At 38.3% G+C, this 21,874-nt stretch overlaps 1 protein-coding gene across 1 annotated transcript; it reads left to right on the forward strand.

Moving 5' to 3' along the window:
• The first annotated feature begins 28 nt into the window (after positions 1-28).
• TRA2B (transformer 2 beta homolog) lies at positions 29-20,346 on the forward strand. The gene is made up of 9 exons (XM_007451386.1): positions 29-207; positions 11,558-11,691; positions 12,731-12,893; positions 14,451-14,639; positions 16,001-16,116; positions 16,448-16,531; positions 18,047-18,106; positions 18,816-18,889; positions 19,349-20,346. Exons 1-9 carry the CDS (start codon positions 172-174, stop codon positions 19,357-19,359), a joined length of 867 nt encoding a protein of 288 aa, XP_007451448.1. The 5' UTR covers positions 29-171; the 3' UTR covers positions 19,360-20,346.
• The last annotated feature ends 1,528 nt before the right edge of the window (positions 20,347-21,874 follow it).

A 21,874-nucleotide genomic window follows, 5' to 3' on the forward strand; every position in this document is an offset into this window, starting at 1 on the left:
TCACATCCGGGAGACTTAGAGCCCGAGCGGAGGCGGTGTGGAGCGTTTCTCGTCTCAGCGGCTCGGGAACCAGTGCGTGCTGCGGGGCTGCGGCTGAGCCTCTAGGTAGAAGGCGCAAGAGGTTGGCAGCTTCGATTGAAGCACGTCGGGCGGCGAGAGCAGCTAGAAGTCATGAGCGACAGCGGCGAGCAGAACTACGGCGAGCGGGTACGTAGCGGTGGTGCAGGGGGCGGCTGTGTGGTCCCAGCTTCTTGCATCTCTTTCCAGGCCTGTCGGCCTCGGACCGGGAGACTGGGGCGATTTCGACTCCGAAGTCTGAGACCGGGAGGGATGGGAGTCAGAGGTTTAAAAGCCCTAGTGGATAGTGTCTTTATCCGTGAAGGAGGCCGCCGACGGGTTTAGGTGGCCCTTTACTCGAAACGGCGGTTTTTTCCGTTATGGGGGTGGGGGGGAATTAAAAATGGCCGCTGCGTCCCCTCCGTGGTGGGGGAGGGGAGCGGTATCTCGTTTCGCCGTTGCTCTCCTGTGAAGCCTCGCCGCAGCCATCTTGGGCTGGCGGGCTGGGCGCGCTGCCAGAGGCACAAAATGGCGGAGGAGCCGCGCGACAACCTCCAGGCCGCGGGGAACGGGGCGGGCAGAAAGGCAGCGTTTTTTGGGATTTTTTGCTCAGAATTTAGGTTAAGACAGGATCATATTCTGGTCCCCGAAAGAATGGGAATCTAGGGTGTTCTTGGGGCCTCTTTTAAAATGGGGAAACTAGTCTGAGGTAGACTAAATTCTGGACCCGTTAGTTTGAGGGGGTTGCGCGCCAGCTTTGTGTTCGGCCTAAATGGAGTGCTTTTCTTTGATACCGAAAGGGCTTTTAAACCCAAAATCGTTTTCGGTATCCAGAGTAGACCACGGGGTCGCTGAGGTTTTCTTGTTTGAGGGAGTAGATTTTTTTCTGCGATATGGTGGAGGAGAAATTGGCGGTAGCAATTTACGGCGCCGTTGTTTTCTTTGTTTTGAGGCATTCCTACTCTGAAGCACAAGCTGTGTTGGTGCACGTTTTTAAAGTTTCCACTCCAAAATGTGGAGTTTGGTGAGGGTTGGATAAACTGCAGAAATAAGAAAGTTCCCGGGCTTAGAAAGCATGATATAAAGCTTGGTTGCGGGTTCGTGGGTACTAAGATGCAGAAATGTCAGTCTTGCCAGAATCTTGCATATTTGGAGGTTTGTTAGAAAAAGGGTAATAAAAAGCACCATGGAACTTGACTTTTTTTTTTTTTTAACTTGATGGGATTAAGTTGGGTGTTTTTACAGTTTATCTGTAATTGTCAGGTAAATCTACTTAAACATCTTCTCAAACTCATGAAACAAATTTTAGTTGGTTCATTAGAAGGGCGTTTTTATAGGGAAACTTCTTAGCTCTTGGTGTCTTAGTGAATTTACTGTGTAACTTTGGAGCCAAGTCTGATTAATTTGGTTTGAACTAATCAGGCCCCGCCTTTACCTATGCAGATGAGTATTGGCTTTATATGTTTTCCCGTAAGACGATTGATTGCCACTGTCACCAGTGTGTGTGATTATTTTTTAAGCTCGCTCTTAGGGTGAGAAAGCTTGGATCAAGTTCACAAGTTGTTAAAGCTGTGGGTTATGGTTTCTGCCGGTTGAATATACTGTCGAAATTAGGCGTCAGTGTTTGGACTGGAAAGCAAATGATAATTTTAGTCTTCAGCTATTAAACAAAACAATTATAGGATACTTTTGCATTGTTTTGAGACTACAAAATGCCTGGTCTCTGACTAGAGCTCTCAGTTGAATAAACCTGAGTAAGTTACTTGTGATGGTGTGCTTGAGAAGATGAAAGGTTCCCCAAGGGAAAGTTAGGGTATTTTTTACGTAAGGGAGGAAACAATTTCAAGAATTAGGTCCTGGTTTGAGACATCTCAAGAGACATCGTCATCCCATTAATCAAGTTTTTTGATTGGTACTTTCTGTTAGTAGAATATACATCCTAGTTATATCACAATCCCATTACATAGAATGGTTATTCGATAAATTCTTACGAAAGGAGACAAAGTAATAAAAAAATTTAAAGGTACATGTTAAAAGTTGATATTTTGTCTTACATAGAGTCTTGACTTCTTGGAAGAGTTTTTTTGAACTCTGACGTTGTGGAGTACTTCCACATTGTTTTCTTTGGCGTTTGTTTTGTATGTAGATTGCTTTCCAGTCGGTTTATTGGAACCTGAAATGGTTAGACTATACCTAAAACAAATACGTTTGGGACTCGCAAAGAATGCGTGGCAAAACCATAAAGCTCAGTGGGATGATTTAAATATAATGCCATTAAAAACACTATGTAGAGCCCTCAGGTCTGATTGGCTAGAAACTTCCTTTTGGAAGTGCCTGAAAACAGTGGGAAAACCGTTGCATTTGGGGTGATCTTGGACATGGCCTGCTATGAATAGCTTATCTGGAGCCTGAAAAATTAACTTTCATTCCACTCTGAGTTTTCAAACATTACAAATTGTTGATGTAAATCACTAATACCAGTCTAATTAGCTAATGTTAATGTAATCACTAAAATCTCATCAGCTGGAACCACCTTCTGCCCCACCATAGCCACCGGCCCCGCCGCTCTAGACTTATAATAAGTTCGATTCCTATACAGACTGGGGTGGGGTGTGAGCAATAAATTATACTCGACTTGGTTGTTGATAGCGTGTTTACTTTATTGCGTGAATATTGACAGAGTTGTGGTTACTTATGTTCCTTTGTCTTGTTTTAAATGTGCAGTTAGGGTGCGTTCCTGAATTTTTGTGGTTCGTTTCACACTTTCAGTTATGGCAGAATCTACCTTTTACCTGTATCTGGGATTTTTCATGTCAGAGTTGATAGATTTAAATTAAAACCTGTTTCTAATTAGAGCTAACTTCCCTGATCTGGCCAAATCCATGTTAAAGTAAGATATCATTCATTTCCAAGTTCTAGTTTCTTCCAGTCATTTCCCAAAATTGGTCACATTTTTTGCAGAGCACCTTTGGAAAGAGGGGCGCTTTTAGCAGATATGTCATGTCACAATTTGGGAGAATAAGAACATGATAGAGTCATGTAGCCAAGTTTAGAGGTGCATGGTAATGGTGAGGGGGGGTGGTAAATAAATCTTGTAAGGCCCAATTATGGTCACACTCTTTAGGGTGTGGTGGCGTTTGTTTGTTCTTGGCACTGGTTTAATGTTCAACCCTCCTAATTTTTTTAGCTTGTACAAATGGGTCTTTACCTAGAGAAACCAGAAACTAAGAAAACGCTATTTGTATGGACCAACTCATTTTAATTTGTCTGCTATCAAGATTGCAATAAATACTCTTGATAGTGTTGCCTATTTTTGTAGAAGTAATGTGTATACAATATAGGTATATTATCTTTAGTCTTATTCTTTGTAGAGAGGAATAGCATCTGGATACTATCCCATCAAACTGCCTCTCAGATTCTGCAGTTTATTTCCTCTTCTGCTTAATCTTGGGTTGTCTTTTTGAATTGTTTTTAGTTCCTAACTCTAAATCCAAATTTTCGAAACTAAAACATCAATCTGTTTCTTCCTAGAGGATTAAATTAATGTTGGTGGGAGGAAATAGTTTTGTTTCAGTGTGAGTCTGGTTAGGCACAAGTCTCTTGAAACCAGGTTGAAGAATATTTTTCTTGGTCTTAACTAAGAATGATTTAATGTTACGGATATGGCCTGGAACTAGAAGGTGGCATGTTCATACTGAAATTACAAGTAATTATAAGGTAAGTACTACTGGTTTTGTGAAAAGATTGAACAGGAATTCAGAAGATGAGAGGTGTGTTAAATGGAATTTGCATTGTACAGCTTTTTCCCATTCCTTATCTCCAGTGAAATCCAAAGCCTGGTAAATATTAATACTTGCATAGTTGTTGACATTTTGCCCAAGAGGACAATGCTACAGTGTGTATATCTTTTGAGCCTTAGCATTGTGTGTTATGTTGATCAGTTTTTTACTCATAATTGTATTATTTTCCTATGACCTACAGTGATGTGATTGGGAATTTTAAGTGTTCACCCAATTTAGTTTTTGGGGGGAGGGGGTCAGTCTTGTTTTTAAGCTGGGGTTGGGGAGTTCTTCATTATAGCAAATTAGTCTTCAAATTCCCCCAAAATCTTTGCTTTGAATTGGGTTTTGGAGGTTACATTCTGATTTTTATCAACAAGATTGCTGAATATGACAGCATGGATGAGGACCCTTTTGGGTTTTTTTGTTTGTTTTTTTGCTTAGATATTAGATTAAAAAGTAGTCTTCTGAAACAGTAAAACATACTTGCGCTTGAATGTTTTATGAATGTAAATTCAGAGTCTGTATGTATTTGCAAGAGATCCTTTTAAAAGCTTGGGCTTAGAGCTCATTTAGGCATGTCAGATGACAGTTTTTTTCAGAAATTTTCAGTCTTTGAGGATTTTTCTATCCAACCAACCTTCCGGTAGAGTTTAGCTGCAGAAAAATAGTATAGTCCGTACGTTGATAAGAGCATTGATCTTTATAGCAGATTCAATGAGTTTTTCTTTATCTTTTCCTAGTTTTTAAAATACTACCTTGTCGATCAACCTAATGAGTTTGCACGTTTTTAATGTTACATAAATTCCAGTTGTAGTCCCTAGAATTATTTTAACAAAAATTGTGTTGGTTATGGGACAAATTTCTGCTTATTTGTAAGTAGGATCTCTTAACCATATGTATATAGCATTAGCCCAGTAGTTGTTCTTCTGGTTTTATGAAGTGGCCACTTGAACTTAGCTGAGGTTTGAATGAACCTAGTATTTATATTATCTAGCAGTGTGCTTTGTTCTTCAAATATGAAAGAAGGGAGAATGTTGGGAAGGAGTAATGAAATAGCAGGAAGGCGTCCATATTGAAAACTTGTGGTATCTAGAGCTTTGGCCTCTTCCAGCATCTTCTGCACCTAAGCCCTGTATTTAAACTTTAGGAGGCCTTAAGAGGAAACCTGCTTGGGCATTCTGATTCCACGATTACATTTGTGCTGGCAGTAAACATTACCCATTACATTTTAGTGATGGATATTAAAAAGAATTACTGTGACTCCCTTAAATAAAAAGTCATTTAAATTTTTTCCTGGATTAAATAAGCAATAATTAACATTGAAAAACTAGACTGAAGATTATGGTTGTCTTTTTGATCAGATAGGTATAAAGACTCATCTCTCACTCTCTCTCTCTCTGGTTTTTTTTTCCCCTCCCCAGAAAGTTTTATTTTCAGAAAAACTAGGCGAGGAAATTGTTAACAGTGAAAGATCATAAGGTGAAGTTCAGGGAAACTAGGATGTTTTATGAGGGCAGTTATTTTGATTAAGGTGTTCAGTAGACACTATTGTACTTTATTGATCTGTTAAGTGTTATCGAGTCTTTTTAATAATTTCAGGAGGTGAGCTGTAATTTTCTCCCAATATTGCCACCTTTCAAAGTAGGATTGCTCCTTTGGACTGCAGAAGATTTTAATAATTTGTTCATTGAGGGGGGAGATTTTACCAAAAATTCTTTGAAAACACCACTGTTGGATTCAAGTTTGTTCTGCTTTCTTCATAGCTACTCTCATGTAGTAGTTGGTTGATTTGATTTGATCTTTTTAATGATTTTAGTTCTAAATTTAGTAAGTTGGGCCATTCATATTATAAAATCTCACTAGAGCAGCTTTCTAGGGGTGGGTTGAACACTATAGTCCAAATTTTCAAATTCCCTGATAATTGTTTTTTTACAGAGCTACTTTTGCAGTTAAAAAAATGTGTGACGTTAAATACATATCTTGCCCTTAGTCACAATTTGTAAATCTCTTCAACCTTCAGCCTTGTCATCATTGTGCAAATGAATTGTCCGTGCTTTCCTTTCTTGCACTTTTGTATATACGTGTCACTTTTTGACTAGAGATGTGCTTTTGACACTGAACATACTTTCTATTGATGAATACGATAAGAAGTGTGAAATGTAATTATAGTTCTTAAAATGTCAGTTGAACAGTAAATGTTCAGTCGTGCACTTCACATTCAGCTTAAGCATGATAAATCTACTTGGAGTAGACAAAAGAGATTGATTATATATTTTAGAGCCAACAGGAAACTAGTTTCAGTTTTTTGAGCTGCGTATTCTAGCTTTTCTAAAAATCCAAAACAAGAGGGATTTTTTTTTTTTTTCTAGTTTCAGTTTTGGCACTGGATTTTATCCTGGAGTTTTAAAATATTCTTCATCCTGTTCTTTTTCTATTAAGGTTAATGTTGAAGAAGGAAAATGCGGAAGTCGTCATTTGACAAGTTTTATAAATGAGTATTTGAAGCTCAGGAATAAGTGAAGCTGAAATTTGAAAAAATAAAAGAAAGAATGCATGCTAATTATCAGACCAGAAGTCCCACTTGTAGAATATTGAGCAATTTGTGTGAAGTGGGGAAGATGAAAGAAGTCAGAATTTGAAACGGAAGAATGAAGAAAAGAAATAAAAATGAAGTTAAGATAAGAAGTAATCTGGAATCAGAAAGCACTACGCTAAGTAATTACTAGTCTGTTTATGTGTCCCTGTATATTTTGCTAAACATGCATGCATTATTTGTTTAATAGAAGAAATATATACAGGGTAAAGAAGTGCCTTCCAGGGGAAACGTTTAAATTAGGTAATTCTAATTTTAACTTTTTAGTCAAATGATTGAAATGCAACTTTAAAAAATAATAATAATCCTTTGTAGTCAAATAGGAGGCAGGAATGAGCTCTTCAGTTTGGGTAACAGCCAGCTTCATGTTGTCTCCTGGATTTTTCATCTCTAACTTTGCTGGTCCTGGGGTATGAGTGAGTACCTCCAGAGTTGGAGTTGGTGGTCTGTCTGTGCCACCCCCCTGGACTCTTAATGCACAGACCCCTATTGTTCAGTACAGAGCAATATATAGTAGAATGTTTTCTTAAGTTTGTCAAAGTTTTCCTAAAGAATGTCACCAGATTGGTTATAGAACCAAACCCCGAAAATCTAAGCAAAGCATTGGATAGGATAGTTCCTTTTGGCGTTTATGAAAACATTAATTTCTTTCTAGATGGCAGTAGTGGAAAGCTATGACCATTTAGGCCCTAACTTTAAGATGCATGTGTGCTGAATTCACAAGATGATTCTTAATTCTTTTCTGTTTAATTCTTATTCCGGCTCAATGGGGTTACTGCTAAAAAGTTATAGGGGCTTCCCTTAGAATCAGGTGGGTCACATAAGTGAACAGGATATATAACTGAAAAGTGGCAAAAGTAGTAGTAGGTGCTTTTTTTCCTTTTCTCATTTTGTGTTATTAACACTTAACCGTTAAAATGTGAGAGATATAGATCATAAAATAGCTTTATTCTGGTTCCCTACTCCCTCCACTTACTGGGAAAATAGACGCCAAAGTTCTGTCATTTTCCCTTCTGTATGTTGTGTTTTTAGCTGAATAGAAAAAAATGATTGGTGCAGTCTTGTTACTTTCAGTTGGATGGGACAAGTGCATGTGTCAAAATAGTACCAGTAGTAGCCAACCAACAGATGGCTTCTACCCTAATGGGAAAGCCAAGACTATCACTTCTCCCCAAAATGAAGATAGCCTAAAAAACTTTGAGAGTTGTCAGACCTTACAGCTTTTGGAAAAAGTGGTCTAAATGACATTCTAGAGGAATCCATTTTCTGAGATTTTAGGGCCTGTTAGTGTCAGATTTGTGCTTTTTGTAATATTTCTGTATCTTGCAGGCAGAAGAAACTTAACTTCCATTTATAGGCAATAGTTCCAGTATTTGCTTTGTCCTGATTATTGCTTTGTAAAACTTGCCACATGTAAATAAACTAATAACATTAAATTGGTAACGTTGATTTTGCATTCTGAATTACAGTTTAGGCAGAGAGCTGAGGCAAGTGGTGTGAATGGATGTTACATTTCTATTTAAGCTCATGGATTCTTTTATCAGGAGATCTGAAAGGTCCTTGGGGTCCAAAAGAGAAAAGACCTGTTAGTCATCTAAGGGGAAGAAGCAGTTTGGAATTCGATTATATGGCACAAGCTGGAAAGACGTAAAGCAAAAATAAACATTGATGCTAGTGGACCATCTCATCCATTCATGTTCCTCTCCTGCCCTGGCCAAAGCATCTTTGAGTATGAGAGTGCATCCCTCTACCCCTTGTCTGGAGACTATGGGGGAGACAGGCCTCTTATCCTGGGGCAGGTGTAAGGTACATGTCCTCAGGAGGGCTGATTAATGCCAGGGGGCAGGTGGGGGCAGAGAAGGTGACAAAAAACAAGGTTTCAGGAAAATGACTTTGTTGGGGGAAAAAAATCAGATAGGTAAGAAGTATAAAGCTTGAAATTGATTAAATTAGTGAGACTTAACTAAACATCATAAACACCTATGGTGTTTTTAAGAAATACAGACGCCCAACTCCAGACCTACTAAAATAAGTGCTAGTTAGGGATGTGTTTTTAAGTGCTAGGTACGTTTACTGCATACCTCTAAGAGCCACTATTCAAAATGTAATTTAGTGCATCTAGTTTTTAAAATGTATGAGAAACTTAGTGATTGGATGGTTTTTCCCACTTCTTTCATTTCTTTCAGAAAGTTTTTCTAAGATATTGCCATTCTCAGAATAGGTAGACACTGGTTGGTATTTTGTTGGAAGGCTGAGTTTGTTTTTCTTTGATGTGTTCCGTATAGAACTTGATTTCCTGAGCAGTTTTCAGGGAATTTTGGCTTTGTTATTCACACTAACTTTAAGTATATGATCCTTTTCCTTGAGATATCGATGTTCAGAGTAGTGCTGCTTTTGGTAGGATTTTAATGTGTTGATATTTATTGTTTTGACAGCCCTGAAAGTGGACTTGGAATTTTCCTTGCGTGTAGGGGCTTTTCCAGCTGGTTTTACAGATTTGACCATGGACCCAGATTTGACCATGGACCAAGGTTTAAAGCTAACTTTATGCTTCTAGGTTTGGCTAATTTAGGGGACATTTCTTCTAGACAGGCTAAAATATCTTTGCACATAGTTACAAACCAGGTAATGGCCAATGTAACTGCAAAAAGGTTTAACTTTAAGGCTACCCCTGACAAGAAAGGTAGGAGGTTAGAGGCATTGTTTTCTGTGTTAGCCTAACAAGTGTCAGTACAGAAGGAAAAAAATCTTAGCATTCTGGGGATTTCCCCTACTCCTGGTCTGAGAAGTGATTGCTCACAAAATGCATCTGCATGTAGCCAATTAGTTGTAGAGGTTGAGTGAAAAAGTCTTATGATAATTTCAGATATACTGTATCTTTGACCCTTGATCTGCTAGAATTTCATGGGAAAACCTCATTAAGGTTTATTCTGAGGCTAGAAGTACTTTCTTTTCCCTCTTGGTGGACAGACTGGTAAAGCATCTCAGCTTGGAATAAGGCTTTTCTGTTTACTGAAGCAAGAGGCTTAAAAGAGGATCTTGACTTTTTTCTACTCTTTCTTCCTTTTGCAGATTCCTAGACTGATTTCTGTTAACTACAGTTACTTTATTGGTAATCTTTTAACTCTTATTGTGAGGCACCCATATTCTCTTCCTGCCAGAGCAAATTGTTTTCGTTGGTTTCCATTAAAAGTCATAATCATTCCATGAAGTAATCTTTCTAGCATTGGAGTAAACAAAGGTATTTAGTAAATAGCTTTTGGGTCCCTGTTTCTTCCTTCTCTTCTAGATTAGCTTTTGCCTGTTGAAATGATGGCAGAAAGTGCATCCCCAATTTGAGAACTTCTTTGTTCGAGGAGGAGGTGGATTGTGCTTTAAATGTCTCTTCAGAATATTTGCCAGAGAAAGCCAAGGGATTGTTGGTTGGGGTCCCCAAACCACTTCTAACCACTCCTTGATGGTAAAAGCAGCTATTTTCACTAATAATTAGGGACCATCTTTGAATCTCTACTAACTCATGGCAGGAAGGAGAGGGGGCTGTCATGTTTCATGTCACTTTACACCATGTTTCATAATGACTGAAATCTTACTGTAAAGTTTCTAGAGTTGTTTTGGGTGTAGAGACCAGAACTCATTTTGCCCACTGAGTTAACTCTTATGTTTCCTGTTCTAAACTTTAAGCTTTGTCTCTTCTGTGTTGCATCATAGGAAGGATCTTCCAAATTTTCTCCACTATGTTCTTAAGTCACAGAACATTCTAAAATGTTTTGGGCTGTGATTTAAAAGAATTTCATATCTTCTATCCTTTGAAGAATGACCAGTGTATTTATTCTTAGGGTCTACCACACAGGGAGGTCTCTTGTGATAACTTGTATGCAGCTTCAACATTGATATCTTACCCCTACAGTGACTTACCTGTAATGTTGGTTCCTTTTGAGTCTGGCTGTTTATCCTATGTTGGGCAGGAAGTTCATTAGACTAATGCCTTTTAATTTGCTGAAGATGGATAACGAATAAAGGTTGTCTTGGTTTGATGATACCTTGGTTAGCTATCAGACTGAGTGGATTCTCTTGTCCATTGCACTATTTCTGTTTTGGTGTCTTGGCAGAACATTTCCCTAGGTCCAGTTCTTCTATACATGTTTGCTTTTTCCACTAATTATATGCCTTTGGTTCACTGATGAACTAGTTATCCTGTTTACCCATTTCTTTGCTAGTTTCTTTTAGAAATCTTTTTTGTATTATCTACCTACCAGCTAGTTCCAGTTATGATAGGGGAAAGCTTGGGTATACAGTACAGTATATGTCTAGATTTCCTGAACTTCCCTTCCTAAACCTAGATTAGGAACCCATGATCTAAACGGTTTTAATATGTCTTTTATGTAACTTTTCTAACTGCTTATTCTCAGTTCCCCATCGGTTGGCACTGGCTCATCTACACTTAGCTGAGTAAGATCTCTGGTACCCTCTTAATTCTTACCTCTGCAGTTAATTCACTGCCTCTCTGCTATAGCTCCATCTGGTTGCTTTGAGATTTTTAAGGGCTTCCTACCATGGTTAAGTGGTGGACAGGCTCTACAGATCTAGTGTCCTTCAAGCTGGTCCTTGCTTTCCACTAGGTTTCTACCTTTCTCTGGGACTTGAAACAGTTACCGTCCTTGTCTTTTTTCCCACTCACCAGTAAATAAAACTTGAATATACAGTAAGTTTTAATTAATTTCATAGGGTTTATTTTTGTTGATGGCAACTTGGTTGAAATAGGTGTGAGGTATAGGTGTCATAGTTAATAAGGTTCTTTCTCACCCTAGTCTTTATGGAGTAACATTCCCAAAACAATCCTTGGGCAGTTCCCTTAACTGCTTGGCTTTGGCACCCATTTCTGAAGAGTGGGGTCAGTTAACTCTTATCCCTGCTCCCTAAAAAAAGGTGGAAGTTCAAGTTAATTGGCTTATGTCAATTGGAGCAACGTAACTATTATACCAGGTATATTCAGTTCCTGCCCTTACCTATGTTTTCTTATCTTGGAAGGGGATTGCTTTCCCTCACCATTTATCTCACCACAGCTTATTTGTTTTTAAAGTTGCCCAGAAAGTATACAAATTAAACTTTTGACATCTACGTGTAGGAATCCCGTTCTGCTTCCAGAAGTGGAAGTGCTCATGGATCTGGGAAATCTGCAAGGCATACCCCTGCAAGGTCTCGCTCCAAGGAAGATTCCAGGCGTTCCAGATCAAAGTCCAGGTCCAGATCTGAATCTAGGTAAGAAAGACTGTCTTGGGATTTTCTTGTTACTCTTAGCTTTCAAATTGGTGTGTGCTTTTGTAAACTAGGAAGATAGAGAGGGTCAGTTCATTTGTTGGCTTATTTAATATTGGTACTAGAAATGAACTTAGTCGTTAAGATCTGGGAGACAGAAGACTAAGTGGTTAAGAGCCTGGGTTTTTGGCGTTAGGGTTCAAATCTTACCTCTATTTTTTCCTGGCTTGGGCAGATTACTTAACCTTTTTCAGTCTTAGCTTCCTTATCTATAAAAGGCGAATTAGTAATAGTACCAGTTCTTCAGAATTGTGAGGATTCACTATGAGTTTTAAGTGAACTGCTTATTAGTATGGCAAATAGACTGCAGAACATTGGCTTTCAGTAACTGCAATTCTTGATAAATAGGTATAGTGTAGTATGACAAATGTATGTATAAAACAAAAACACCTTAATGCAGCGCTATTTTTTTTTTTTTTTAATGTTCGTCAAGAGTAAGCTATACATCTTGGTTTGCCCAGGTCAGCCCCAGTTTATGCCTATTGTCAGGCATAATTAACAGCGCCCCCTTTCTCTCTTACAATGTATCCTCCTTGGTTTAAATGATAGTTCATATGATCACTGTAGTTAAGAGCAACTGGTTTTAAAACACTGCTGGAGAACACTGTGATGGTGATTTTATCTTAAGTGAATAGTGGGCATAATGCAAGAAGCAGACAAATAGAGGGTGGTATTCTGAGGGGTAAAGGTGGGTGCAAATCAAGCTAGTATGAAATGCATGTTTTATGGTTTTCGAAAGATAATTGTGTTGTTTAATCTCTAAATTACTTTAAGATATGATGGAAGGGAACTTTAGCTGGTAGTGGTTTTTGGGAACTCTTCCTAGCAGAGTAGAAATGACTATATACAGAAGAAAAGTATCGATCCCGCTATATGCCTGAATTGTGTGTTCCAACTTTTGTAGTTTAACTCTAGAATAGAGTATTGAAAGCCATATCTTACTGTCAGCTTTAGTCATAACCTTGAAGCCTTTGTCTTTCAGGTCTAGATCCAGAAGAAGTTCTCGAAGGCATTATACAAGGTCACGATCTCGGTCCCGCTCCCATAGAAGATCCCGTAGCAGATCTTACAGTAGAGATTATCGAAGACGGCATAGCCACAGTCATTCTCCCATGTCTACTCGCAGGCGTCATGTTGGGAATCGGGTAAGATGAAAAAAATGTTTTTAAAGCAGTGGACTGTTTAAAGCCGCTTTATAATAATACATAACGTGTTCTCTTTTTTTCTCTTTTGTTAGATGTTAGAACTGATATTATTTGACAGTGGAGCTTTAGCATGAGTTACCTGTAGTGCCTTTTTAGTGTTTTGAGATTGTCCCTTTTTAAAAGATACCACCCATGTAATTGTCTACATTTGTGCTATTGGTCACATTTAAGATATTGCTACATTAACAAGGCATTGTCATATTAACAGCACATCAGATTTTAAAAATCTCCATTATACATTACTATTATTACTATTAGTACACTAGATCATAGGTCTGTATGTTTCATACTAATGTTTAATTTAAGTTTTCTGGGTTTGTTTTAATACACTTTACAGAAGGCTGTCCTGATTTTCCCATTTACTTTTTTTTTTTTTTTTTTAATTCTTGGCTGTGTTGGGTCTTTGTTTCTGTGCGAGGGCTTTCTCTAGTTGTGGCAAGCGGGGGCCTTTCACTGTTGCAGCCTCTCTTGTTGTGGGGCACAGGCTCCAGACACGCAGGCTCAGTAGTTGTGGCTCACGGGCCTAGTTGCTCCGTGGCATGTGGGATCCTCCCAGACCAGGGCTCGAACCCGTGTCCCCTGCATTGGCAGGCACTCTCAACCACTGCGCCACCAGGGAAGCCCTCCCATTTACTTTTAAGCAAGTTTCTTTCAGGTATTAAGGCTTTTTTATCTTCCACAAGAAGTTCCGAATGAGATGGCATTTAGTGTGTTCACGTTGTGATTTCATTGTATAATATAATGCAAGTAGATCTAAAGGGAGTGTTTGTTTTTGAAAGTGGGATGGAATTTGACTGCAGTAAATGTATGTATGACATAAATGAAACCTTTAGGCAAATTCATTACGGCAGCTGGAGTGTCAGCAACATTTGGTTATTTTCCTTACGGTAATAATGGCAAGCTACTTATTAATACCTGTTAAATACAGTTTGGTACTCATCTTTGGTTACATTTATGTGTGTGTGTATATATAAACACTTTATGTATACAATGTTTCTATAGAAATAAAATCAGGCTGAGCATGCTCTTCTATATCTTTTTGGCAATTTAGAGCCTCCCACTGTGTGAGTGGTATTAACAGTATGCCGTTTTTTCCCCCTCTGGCTTATAGAGACAGTGCTATTCTGATTATCCATATGTGTGCACATTGTTGAGTGTGTGGCCATTTCGTAGAATAAAGCCCTAGAAGTGAATCCCTTGGGCAAATTGCCCTCCAATCTCCCCCCCAAGAAATGTCAGGTGCTTTTCACTAGTATGAGCTGCTGTTTCCCGTCCACTTGATTCTAAGTTGAACTTACCCTTTTGCAGTCTTTTCGACATGTTCTTAAACATGCTTGTGGTGTTGCTGTAATATTAATTTTAGAATAGCATTTTATTTCGTTTATTATCTTTTAGGGTTAGTGTGACATTTTTGGCTAATTTATGCATAGTTTCTTTTTTTTTTAACTTTGATTTATGACACGTTTTAAAGTTGAAAATCCATTTTTCTATTTCTAGGCAAATCCTGATCCCAACTGTTGTCTTGGAGTATTTGGATTGAGCTTATACACTACAGAAAGAGATCTAAGAGAAGTGTTCTCTAAATATGGCCCAATTGCTGATGTGTCTATTGTATATGACCAGCAGTCTAGACGTTCAAGAGGATTTGCCTTTGTATATTTTGAAAATGTAGATGATGCCAAGGAAGTAAGTAAAAGTCTTGTATCTTTGTAAAAATACCAGTCCTATTTTTAACTATTTTTACTTGGATAAGGACAGTTTTTGCTTTAGTAACTATGTATAGCTTGAGCTAAAGGAAATGCATTCATCTGGGAACATACACTGATCAAGACAGTTTGGTTGTATATTCCAACTCAGTCCTCTCCACCACATTATTTGAAGTAAATCCCAACATAGTCAACTGTTTCCAGGTGTGGTATGTGTCTAGATACAGATATTTCTAAAATATAAGAATATTAATATTCATTTGGAATATTTAATCACTGTTTATATCAAATTTTTAATTTTTATTTATTTATTTATTTTTGGCTGCGTTGGGTCTTCATTGCTGTGTGCAGGCTTTCTCTAGTTGTGGCATGTGGGGGCTACTCTTCGTTGTGGTGTGCAGGCTTCTCATCCCGGTGGCTTCTCTTGTTGCGGAACATGGGCTCTAGGCACGTGGACTTCAGTAGTTGTGGCGCACAGGGTTAGTTGCTGTGCAGCATGTGGGATCTTCCTAGACCAGGGCTTGAACCCATGTCCCCTGTATAGGCAGGCAGATCATTAACCACTGCATCTCCAAGGGAAGCCCCCAAATTCCTTTTTTTTTTTTAATTTTATTTTTTGGCTGCATTGGGTCTTGTTAGGCACAGGCTTTCTCTAGTTGTGTTGAGCAGGGGCTACTCTTCGTTGTGGTGTGCAGGCTTCTCATTGCATTGGCTTCTCTTGTTGGCAGAGCACGGGCTCTAGGTGCGCGGGCTTCAGTAGTTGTGGCGCATGGGCTAGTTGCTCCGTGGCATGTGAGATCTTCCTGGACCAGGGATCAAACCCGTGTCCCCTGCATCGGCAGGCAGACTCTCAACCACTGCGCCACCAGGGAAGCCCACCATAAGATCTTAATGACACCTTTTCAACCCTGTCAATGTAATGTAAAAGTAGCCATATAATATGCAAATTAATGAGTGGGGCTATCTTTCAGTAAAACATTTATGGTCACTGAATTTTGAATTCCATTTATGATGAAATACTATTGAATTTTTTTCCCCCCTCACCTATTTAAATTCTTAGCTCATGGGTCATAGGTTGCCAGCTATGTACTGCTTTAGAGTTACAAGCACTGTGTTAGATAAAATATTTCATGGGTTAAATTGGCTTTTGTGCTTTTTTGGGTAAGCTTTTCTGGGCTAGCTTTTATAAATAAAGATTTAATAGGCGGAAAAGCCTATTAATAAGCTGTCAGGCATAATGTTCTGGCCTAGCTGAAACATCCAGTTGGACCCTGTTTATAGCTGTTGGATAATTTGGGGCTTTGTCCAGGGTGTATATAACAACTTACATATCTTTTGAAGGCAAAAGAGCGTGCCAATGGAATGGAGCTTGATGGGCGTAGGATCAGAGTTGATTTCTCTATAACAAAGAGACCACATACCCCAACACCAGGAATTTACATGGGGAGACCTACCTAGTAAGTTTATTTTCAAGGTTGTTAAAAATACTGACAGTTCAGTTCTTCCAAGAACTACACATAGTTAGGGGTTGTGGGGGTGGATCTGGCATTTCAAACTGGCTAAAACTCAATGTCAATACAGTGTATTCAGTGGAAACATTCTGTTGGTACCATACATTTTGACTGGTATCATTTAATAGATCACATCCCACTTTTATCATAAATGCCATAGATTTGACTTTGCTGGGTAATTGATTTTCACCAGACCATTTTTCCCACGCTGGAAACTTAACCATTATTATAGGTAAGCTTTTAAGTTCGTACAAATCTTACTCACTGTTGTTCATAGTGGCAGCTCACGCCGTCGAGATTACTACGACAGGGGATATGATCGAGGCTACGATGATCGGGACTATTACAGCAGGTCATACAGGTAAGTTAAGCATAATACTAAGTTTAAGTTGCCAAAAAGTTGAAGGACAAGCCAGCTCTTCTCCTGAATCAGTTGCAACATAATTTAAGGCAGCACTATACATACCTGAGTTGTAGTCTTTGATACAAGTCATTACCTTTTAATACTAAGATCTGGGCCCAGAGTTTACACTAGGTGTTTGTTTTGGCCACACCAGGTGGCATCTTGTTCCCTGACCAGGGATCGAACCTGAGTCCCCTGCATTGGCAGCACGGAGTCTCAACCACCGACTGCCAGGGAAGCCCCTAAACTAGATTTTATGATTATGTGTCTTTTTAATTTATCTTTGTATGTATATATTTTTTTTTTTGAAAATGGTTTTATTCCATTTTATTTTTTTTAATTAATCAATTTATTATTTATTTTTGGCTGCATTGGGTCTTCGTTGCTGCGTGCGGCTTTCTCTAGTTGCGGCGAGCGGGGGCTACTCTAAGTTGCGGTGCGCGGGCTTCTCACTGCGGTGGCCTCTCTCTTTGTGGAGCACGGGCTCTAGGCGCGCGGGCTCAGTAGTTGTGGCGCACGGGCTCAGTTGCTCCGCGGCATGTGGGATCTTTCCGGACCAGGGCTTGAACCCGTGTCCCCTGCACTGGCAGGCGGATTCTTAACCTCTGCGCCACCAGGGAAGCCCTGTATGTATATTTTTTAAACACCAAGTTGTAAACCAACTGAAATCCTTGGTTTCAAAACATGACAGTGAAAACAATTATAGACCATACTTCAGTTTTTTCCCCTTTTTTGTTTTTAAAGTGTGTTTCATAAGCTGTGTTTTGAATGTCATTGTTTTATAAAGCAATTTTTCGTATCTAAGGAATCGTGTACTGAAGGGCAGGTGAAATTGATTCTTGGAAGAATCAAAGAAGTAATTATTTAAGGACAATAATTTAGTGTAACAATGGTAAGAAGTTTATTACCAGAAATATTGATATATATTTTGGGGTTTGGCAGGGAAATGTTCATGACACTGGGAATACTTTGAAAGGCAAAAATGAAGTAAAGTTCTCTATTTTATTAGCAACAGCAGGTAATTCAGACCCTTCCTTGCTTGTCAAAATGTAAATTGTGTAGTAAGTATTGACCACAACAGTTAATCCTTGACACCTTTTTAGTGTGGTGTTGAGGTGTGGATGTCGTCTTTTGCACACTATTCAGTAATGTTTTAAGAAGTTGACAGTCCTGACACAACACTGACAAAAAGAAACTTTCTTAAAAGTGGCATTTCTGTACTGAGTGACACTTAAGGGATTGATTTGTGGAGGCTGCAAAGATTAGGGTCTTAAAATTTTGTTTTTATTTTAATTCATGAGCATTTACTTCTAATGATATTCATTTTAACCACCAGGGAGAGCTCTATGCCAATTTGTAAAGAGGTGGCAAATGCAGCTAGCTTTCACTTCTGTGAGTTTTATTTTATTGCATGAATTGTATGTACTTTCAAAAAATTTTTAAATGAATATATGTTCTTTTCTGCCTTCACAGAGGAGGTGGTGGAGGAGGAGGAGGATGGAGAGCTGCTCAAGACAGGGATCAGATATACAGGTATGCCAGGAGAAGATTTAAAATCTGCACAATAGTAGAATGGCTCACATAAAGACATCTTCGTTATTAGTATTTTGGTAAATTATAGTTGGCATTACGCAGAATTGGATTGCATGAAGTTTATGAATACTGTAACTGAAGCCAAATGACAATGTGTACATGGCTTAATTTGTGTGTTCACAGAAATTAATCGCGCTTACACTAGGTCATTTACTCAGTGGTACCATTTTGTACCTTAACATGAGATATGGCAGAAACTAAGATAATATTATTCCTGATAGTTTTATTAGCTTTTTATAAGTATCTCAGAATAGCAAGTGAGTATTCAAGTTCTTACACAGAACTAAATCACTTTGAAGCACTGTGAATGAAATTTTGTTTTGGGTGCTCATAGGGTATAGTTAAAATTAGTGGTAAAAAAATTTTTTTTTCTTCTCTAAGTCATTTTAAATTCTGTTAAGTATAATGTTAATTAGCAGATGATCAGTGGATCAAATATAGCAAGGAGTATTCAACCTCTGATAGTTTGAGGGGTTATTTGGTACTGGGCCTGATAGTGTGCTTCATTCTCAGGACTAAAACAGACCTTGAAATCCTGTGACTAATGCAATATTTTTCAAGGTCAGTGAGGGTCTTTTAGTTTTGGAAAGTGACAAAGGGATCATATATAATCTCGGTAGTCTTAGATGGTGTTGACATTTGTTTACAGAAGACGGTCACCTTCTCCCTACTATAGTCGTGGAGGGTACAGATCACGTTCCAGATCTCGATCATACTCACCTCGTAAGTTTTTATTGACTTATATGATTGTTTATATATTGTAATAGCATGGCTTGCTGTGACTTACCAAACAGCAGATAATGGGTTAATTCAATTAGTTTTATCTATATTTCTCTCCAACTTTTGGTTCAAGGAAGTATAGGAAAACAACCCTTGGATCTTACTCTTGTTGCTTATGTTCTGTCACCATTTGTAGCTTTTCTTTTTAGGAGTCCTTGTTAATGTTTGTACAGCTTGGAAACAATTTGAGTGACTTAAAACCTTAGCTTTCAGCTATATACTCTCAGCTCTTTCTGTTTAACATTGGTCTTCTTAGTGTAATCTTTATGTGAAGGTTTTTCTCTATTTTCACAGGAGAGAATCTGGTACATAGGAATTTCCTGATGGCAGAGTAGTTTAAAATGCTCAACATTAAAAGTACACACTTGAGTATTGAAGCATATTTATTTCTTTTCTTCCTAGGTCGCTATTAAAGCATGAAGTTGAAGACTTTCTGAAACCTACCCTAGAGTTGGGATATTGTTTGTGGACAATATTTTTTATTGTCTCCCGTTTAAAAAGTGAACAGTGCCTAGTGAAGTTAGGTGACTTTTACACCTTTTATGATGACTACTTTTGGTGGAGTTGAAATGCTGTTTTCATTCTGCATTTGTGTAGTTCGGTGCTTTGTTCAAAGTTAAGTGTTTTCAGAAAAGTATGTTTTGCATGTATTTTTTTACAGTCTAAATTTTGACTGCTGAGAAGTTTCTATTGTACAAAACTTCATTTAAGTGGTTTTTCTACTGAATCCAGGGTATTCTGAAGATCGAAGCCTGTGTGTAAAATGAGCTACCAAATGGCAAAAAGCAACAATAAAGTTTGGTTTTTACTTTTCTTTCTAACATATCAATGGTTAGCAGAACTGTTCAGAATAGACTGTCAGTAGTAAATTCAAGACAAAGATGCCCGTTTTCCTCCAGTCCATAAAACATACCATACTTAATATACCTGCAATTAAGTGATAAAAATTATGCTCTGTAACTCTATACTGCTAGTATTAGGCCTAAAGATCTTTCAATACAGCTAATGCTTAATATAAATGTGAATTTGTTGGCGTTTATATAATCTGTATTATATATATAGCAGGGAATAAGATAAGAGTTACACAATGAATGCCTTTAAAAGGCTACTTCTTAAAGCTGTTACAAGGGGATAATGGTATTTCAACTAGTTATCAGCAAGTGACAATACATTCCACCACAAATGTACTCTTGTTCTTCTAGCTTTTAGATTATATGGAAAAACTGGGTGCTTCAGAGTTTGAGAAAAAGAGAAGGGAACACTACACCTGTGTTGTGGATGAACTGAAGACTGCCTGTTCATTTTTTAAATATTATTTTCAGGTCCTTTGCTTACCAAAGGAGGCCCAATTTCACTCAAATGTTTTGAGAACTGTGTTTAAATAAACGCAAATGAAAAGAGTAAAAGGCTGGTACAACTCAGTTTATAAAGATTTTGTTTTAACCTTGCTACATATATAATTAAGAGTTCTTTTGGACTCAGTTGTATTCTTTTTGTTGTTATTGGTGTTTTAAATAGATAAATTGTGTATTCCTGGTAGATAAAATCGAAGTGAGTAACTAGGTATTGGAGTGATCATCTCCACTTGCAGATGGTGTTATATTAAAATAACTCTAGTCTCCACACTTGCCCTGAAGGTACCTGAAATGCACATTCTTCTTAGTTTATTTTCATGGTCATTTCTAGTGAAATTAGGCAGGCAATTAAAGTTTGTTAGCCTGCTGACCTTTGTGTTATTACTTAAATACAGTATAGTGTGTCCCAGGTACTTTGTAAAGCACTTCCCATATATTAATATGTTCAATCTGCATCAATCAAAATGGTGTAGTAATTTACCTTAGGTCAAACAGCTATTAAAACAGCAGTGCTGGGATCTGAACTTGACCAGTCTCAATCCATACTCTGTACTCCTAATCACGATGTCATTCTGCCTCTAACCTGGGTAACCAGGTGATTAAAAATACTGGTAATGGAGTGTAGGCATTATTTGTAGGCCTAAATTTGCCAAACTTACTGGACAGGTTGAGATAGGCTGAAGAGTGGTGAGACTCCTTTCCTGTTCTGAGATAAGAAAGCAAGTAGTAATCTGTTAGTGTGCTATGATGGTGGTCACCTGGTTTATAAAAAGGGTTTTTGTAAGCCATAAAACAGTATATAAGCATAAGAATTTTGAAGACCATGCGTATGGAAGGTGTAAATGGTCACTCCCTCACAGCAGAATATGGTACAAACAGGTCCCTTTAAGACTTTTCACACTATGGAACATTTTGTTCCCATAATTTAAGCTTTCTTACATTTAATTGCCAACCTTTTTTGTCACTTTTGGGGGGAACTCAGAATACTCTCTGAGTGTATCTGATCAACTGTTGCTGCATAATCAGTCATTAAAACTCAAAGGCACACAACAGGTACTTCCGCTGCTGATCTCATCCAGGCTCTCATCTGTAGGACATCTGGGGTTGACTGATAGACTGCAGGTGTGTGCATTTGTTCCACATGGCTCAGCCTCCTTGGAAGAGTGAGCAAACCACATTTCTCACTGTGATGTGGAAACACAAGATCGTGACGTTCAATCATCCAAGTACATTTCAAGCCTCTGCTTGTAATAACATTACATCTTTTCTTATAGGCAAAAGCAAGTTTTCCAAGCTGGTATTAGATAGGTGTCATTTTCTCAGCTTCCCAGCATGCAGACCTGCCATTGGGATATTCCCCAAACAGAGTCCTGCTGAGAGGCAGAGCCCACCTAACGCCATAGATGCCCCAAATCCCAGGTGCTTGTTTACCCATTCTTTGCATCTACAGCATATGCCTGTGAACTAGGCTTGGTCAGTCAGGTGTATGCAAACTTTAAACCTTAAACCCAAAAAGTAGGGATAGTAGAAAAATTATTCAAGTGAGTAGAGTGGATAGTAAGTGCCTTAAAGA

The sequence above is a fragment of the Lipotes vexillifer genome, unplaced genomic scaffold (genome assembly GCF_000442215.2).
Source record: "Lipotes vexillifer unplaced genomic scaffold, Lipotes_vexillifer_v1.1 scaffold513, whole genome shotgun sequence".
Classification (NCBI taxonomy): domain Eukaryota; kingdom Metazoa; phylum Chordata; class Mammalia; order Artiodactyla; family Lipotidae; genus Lipotes; species Lipotes vexillifer.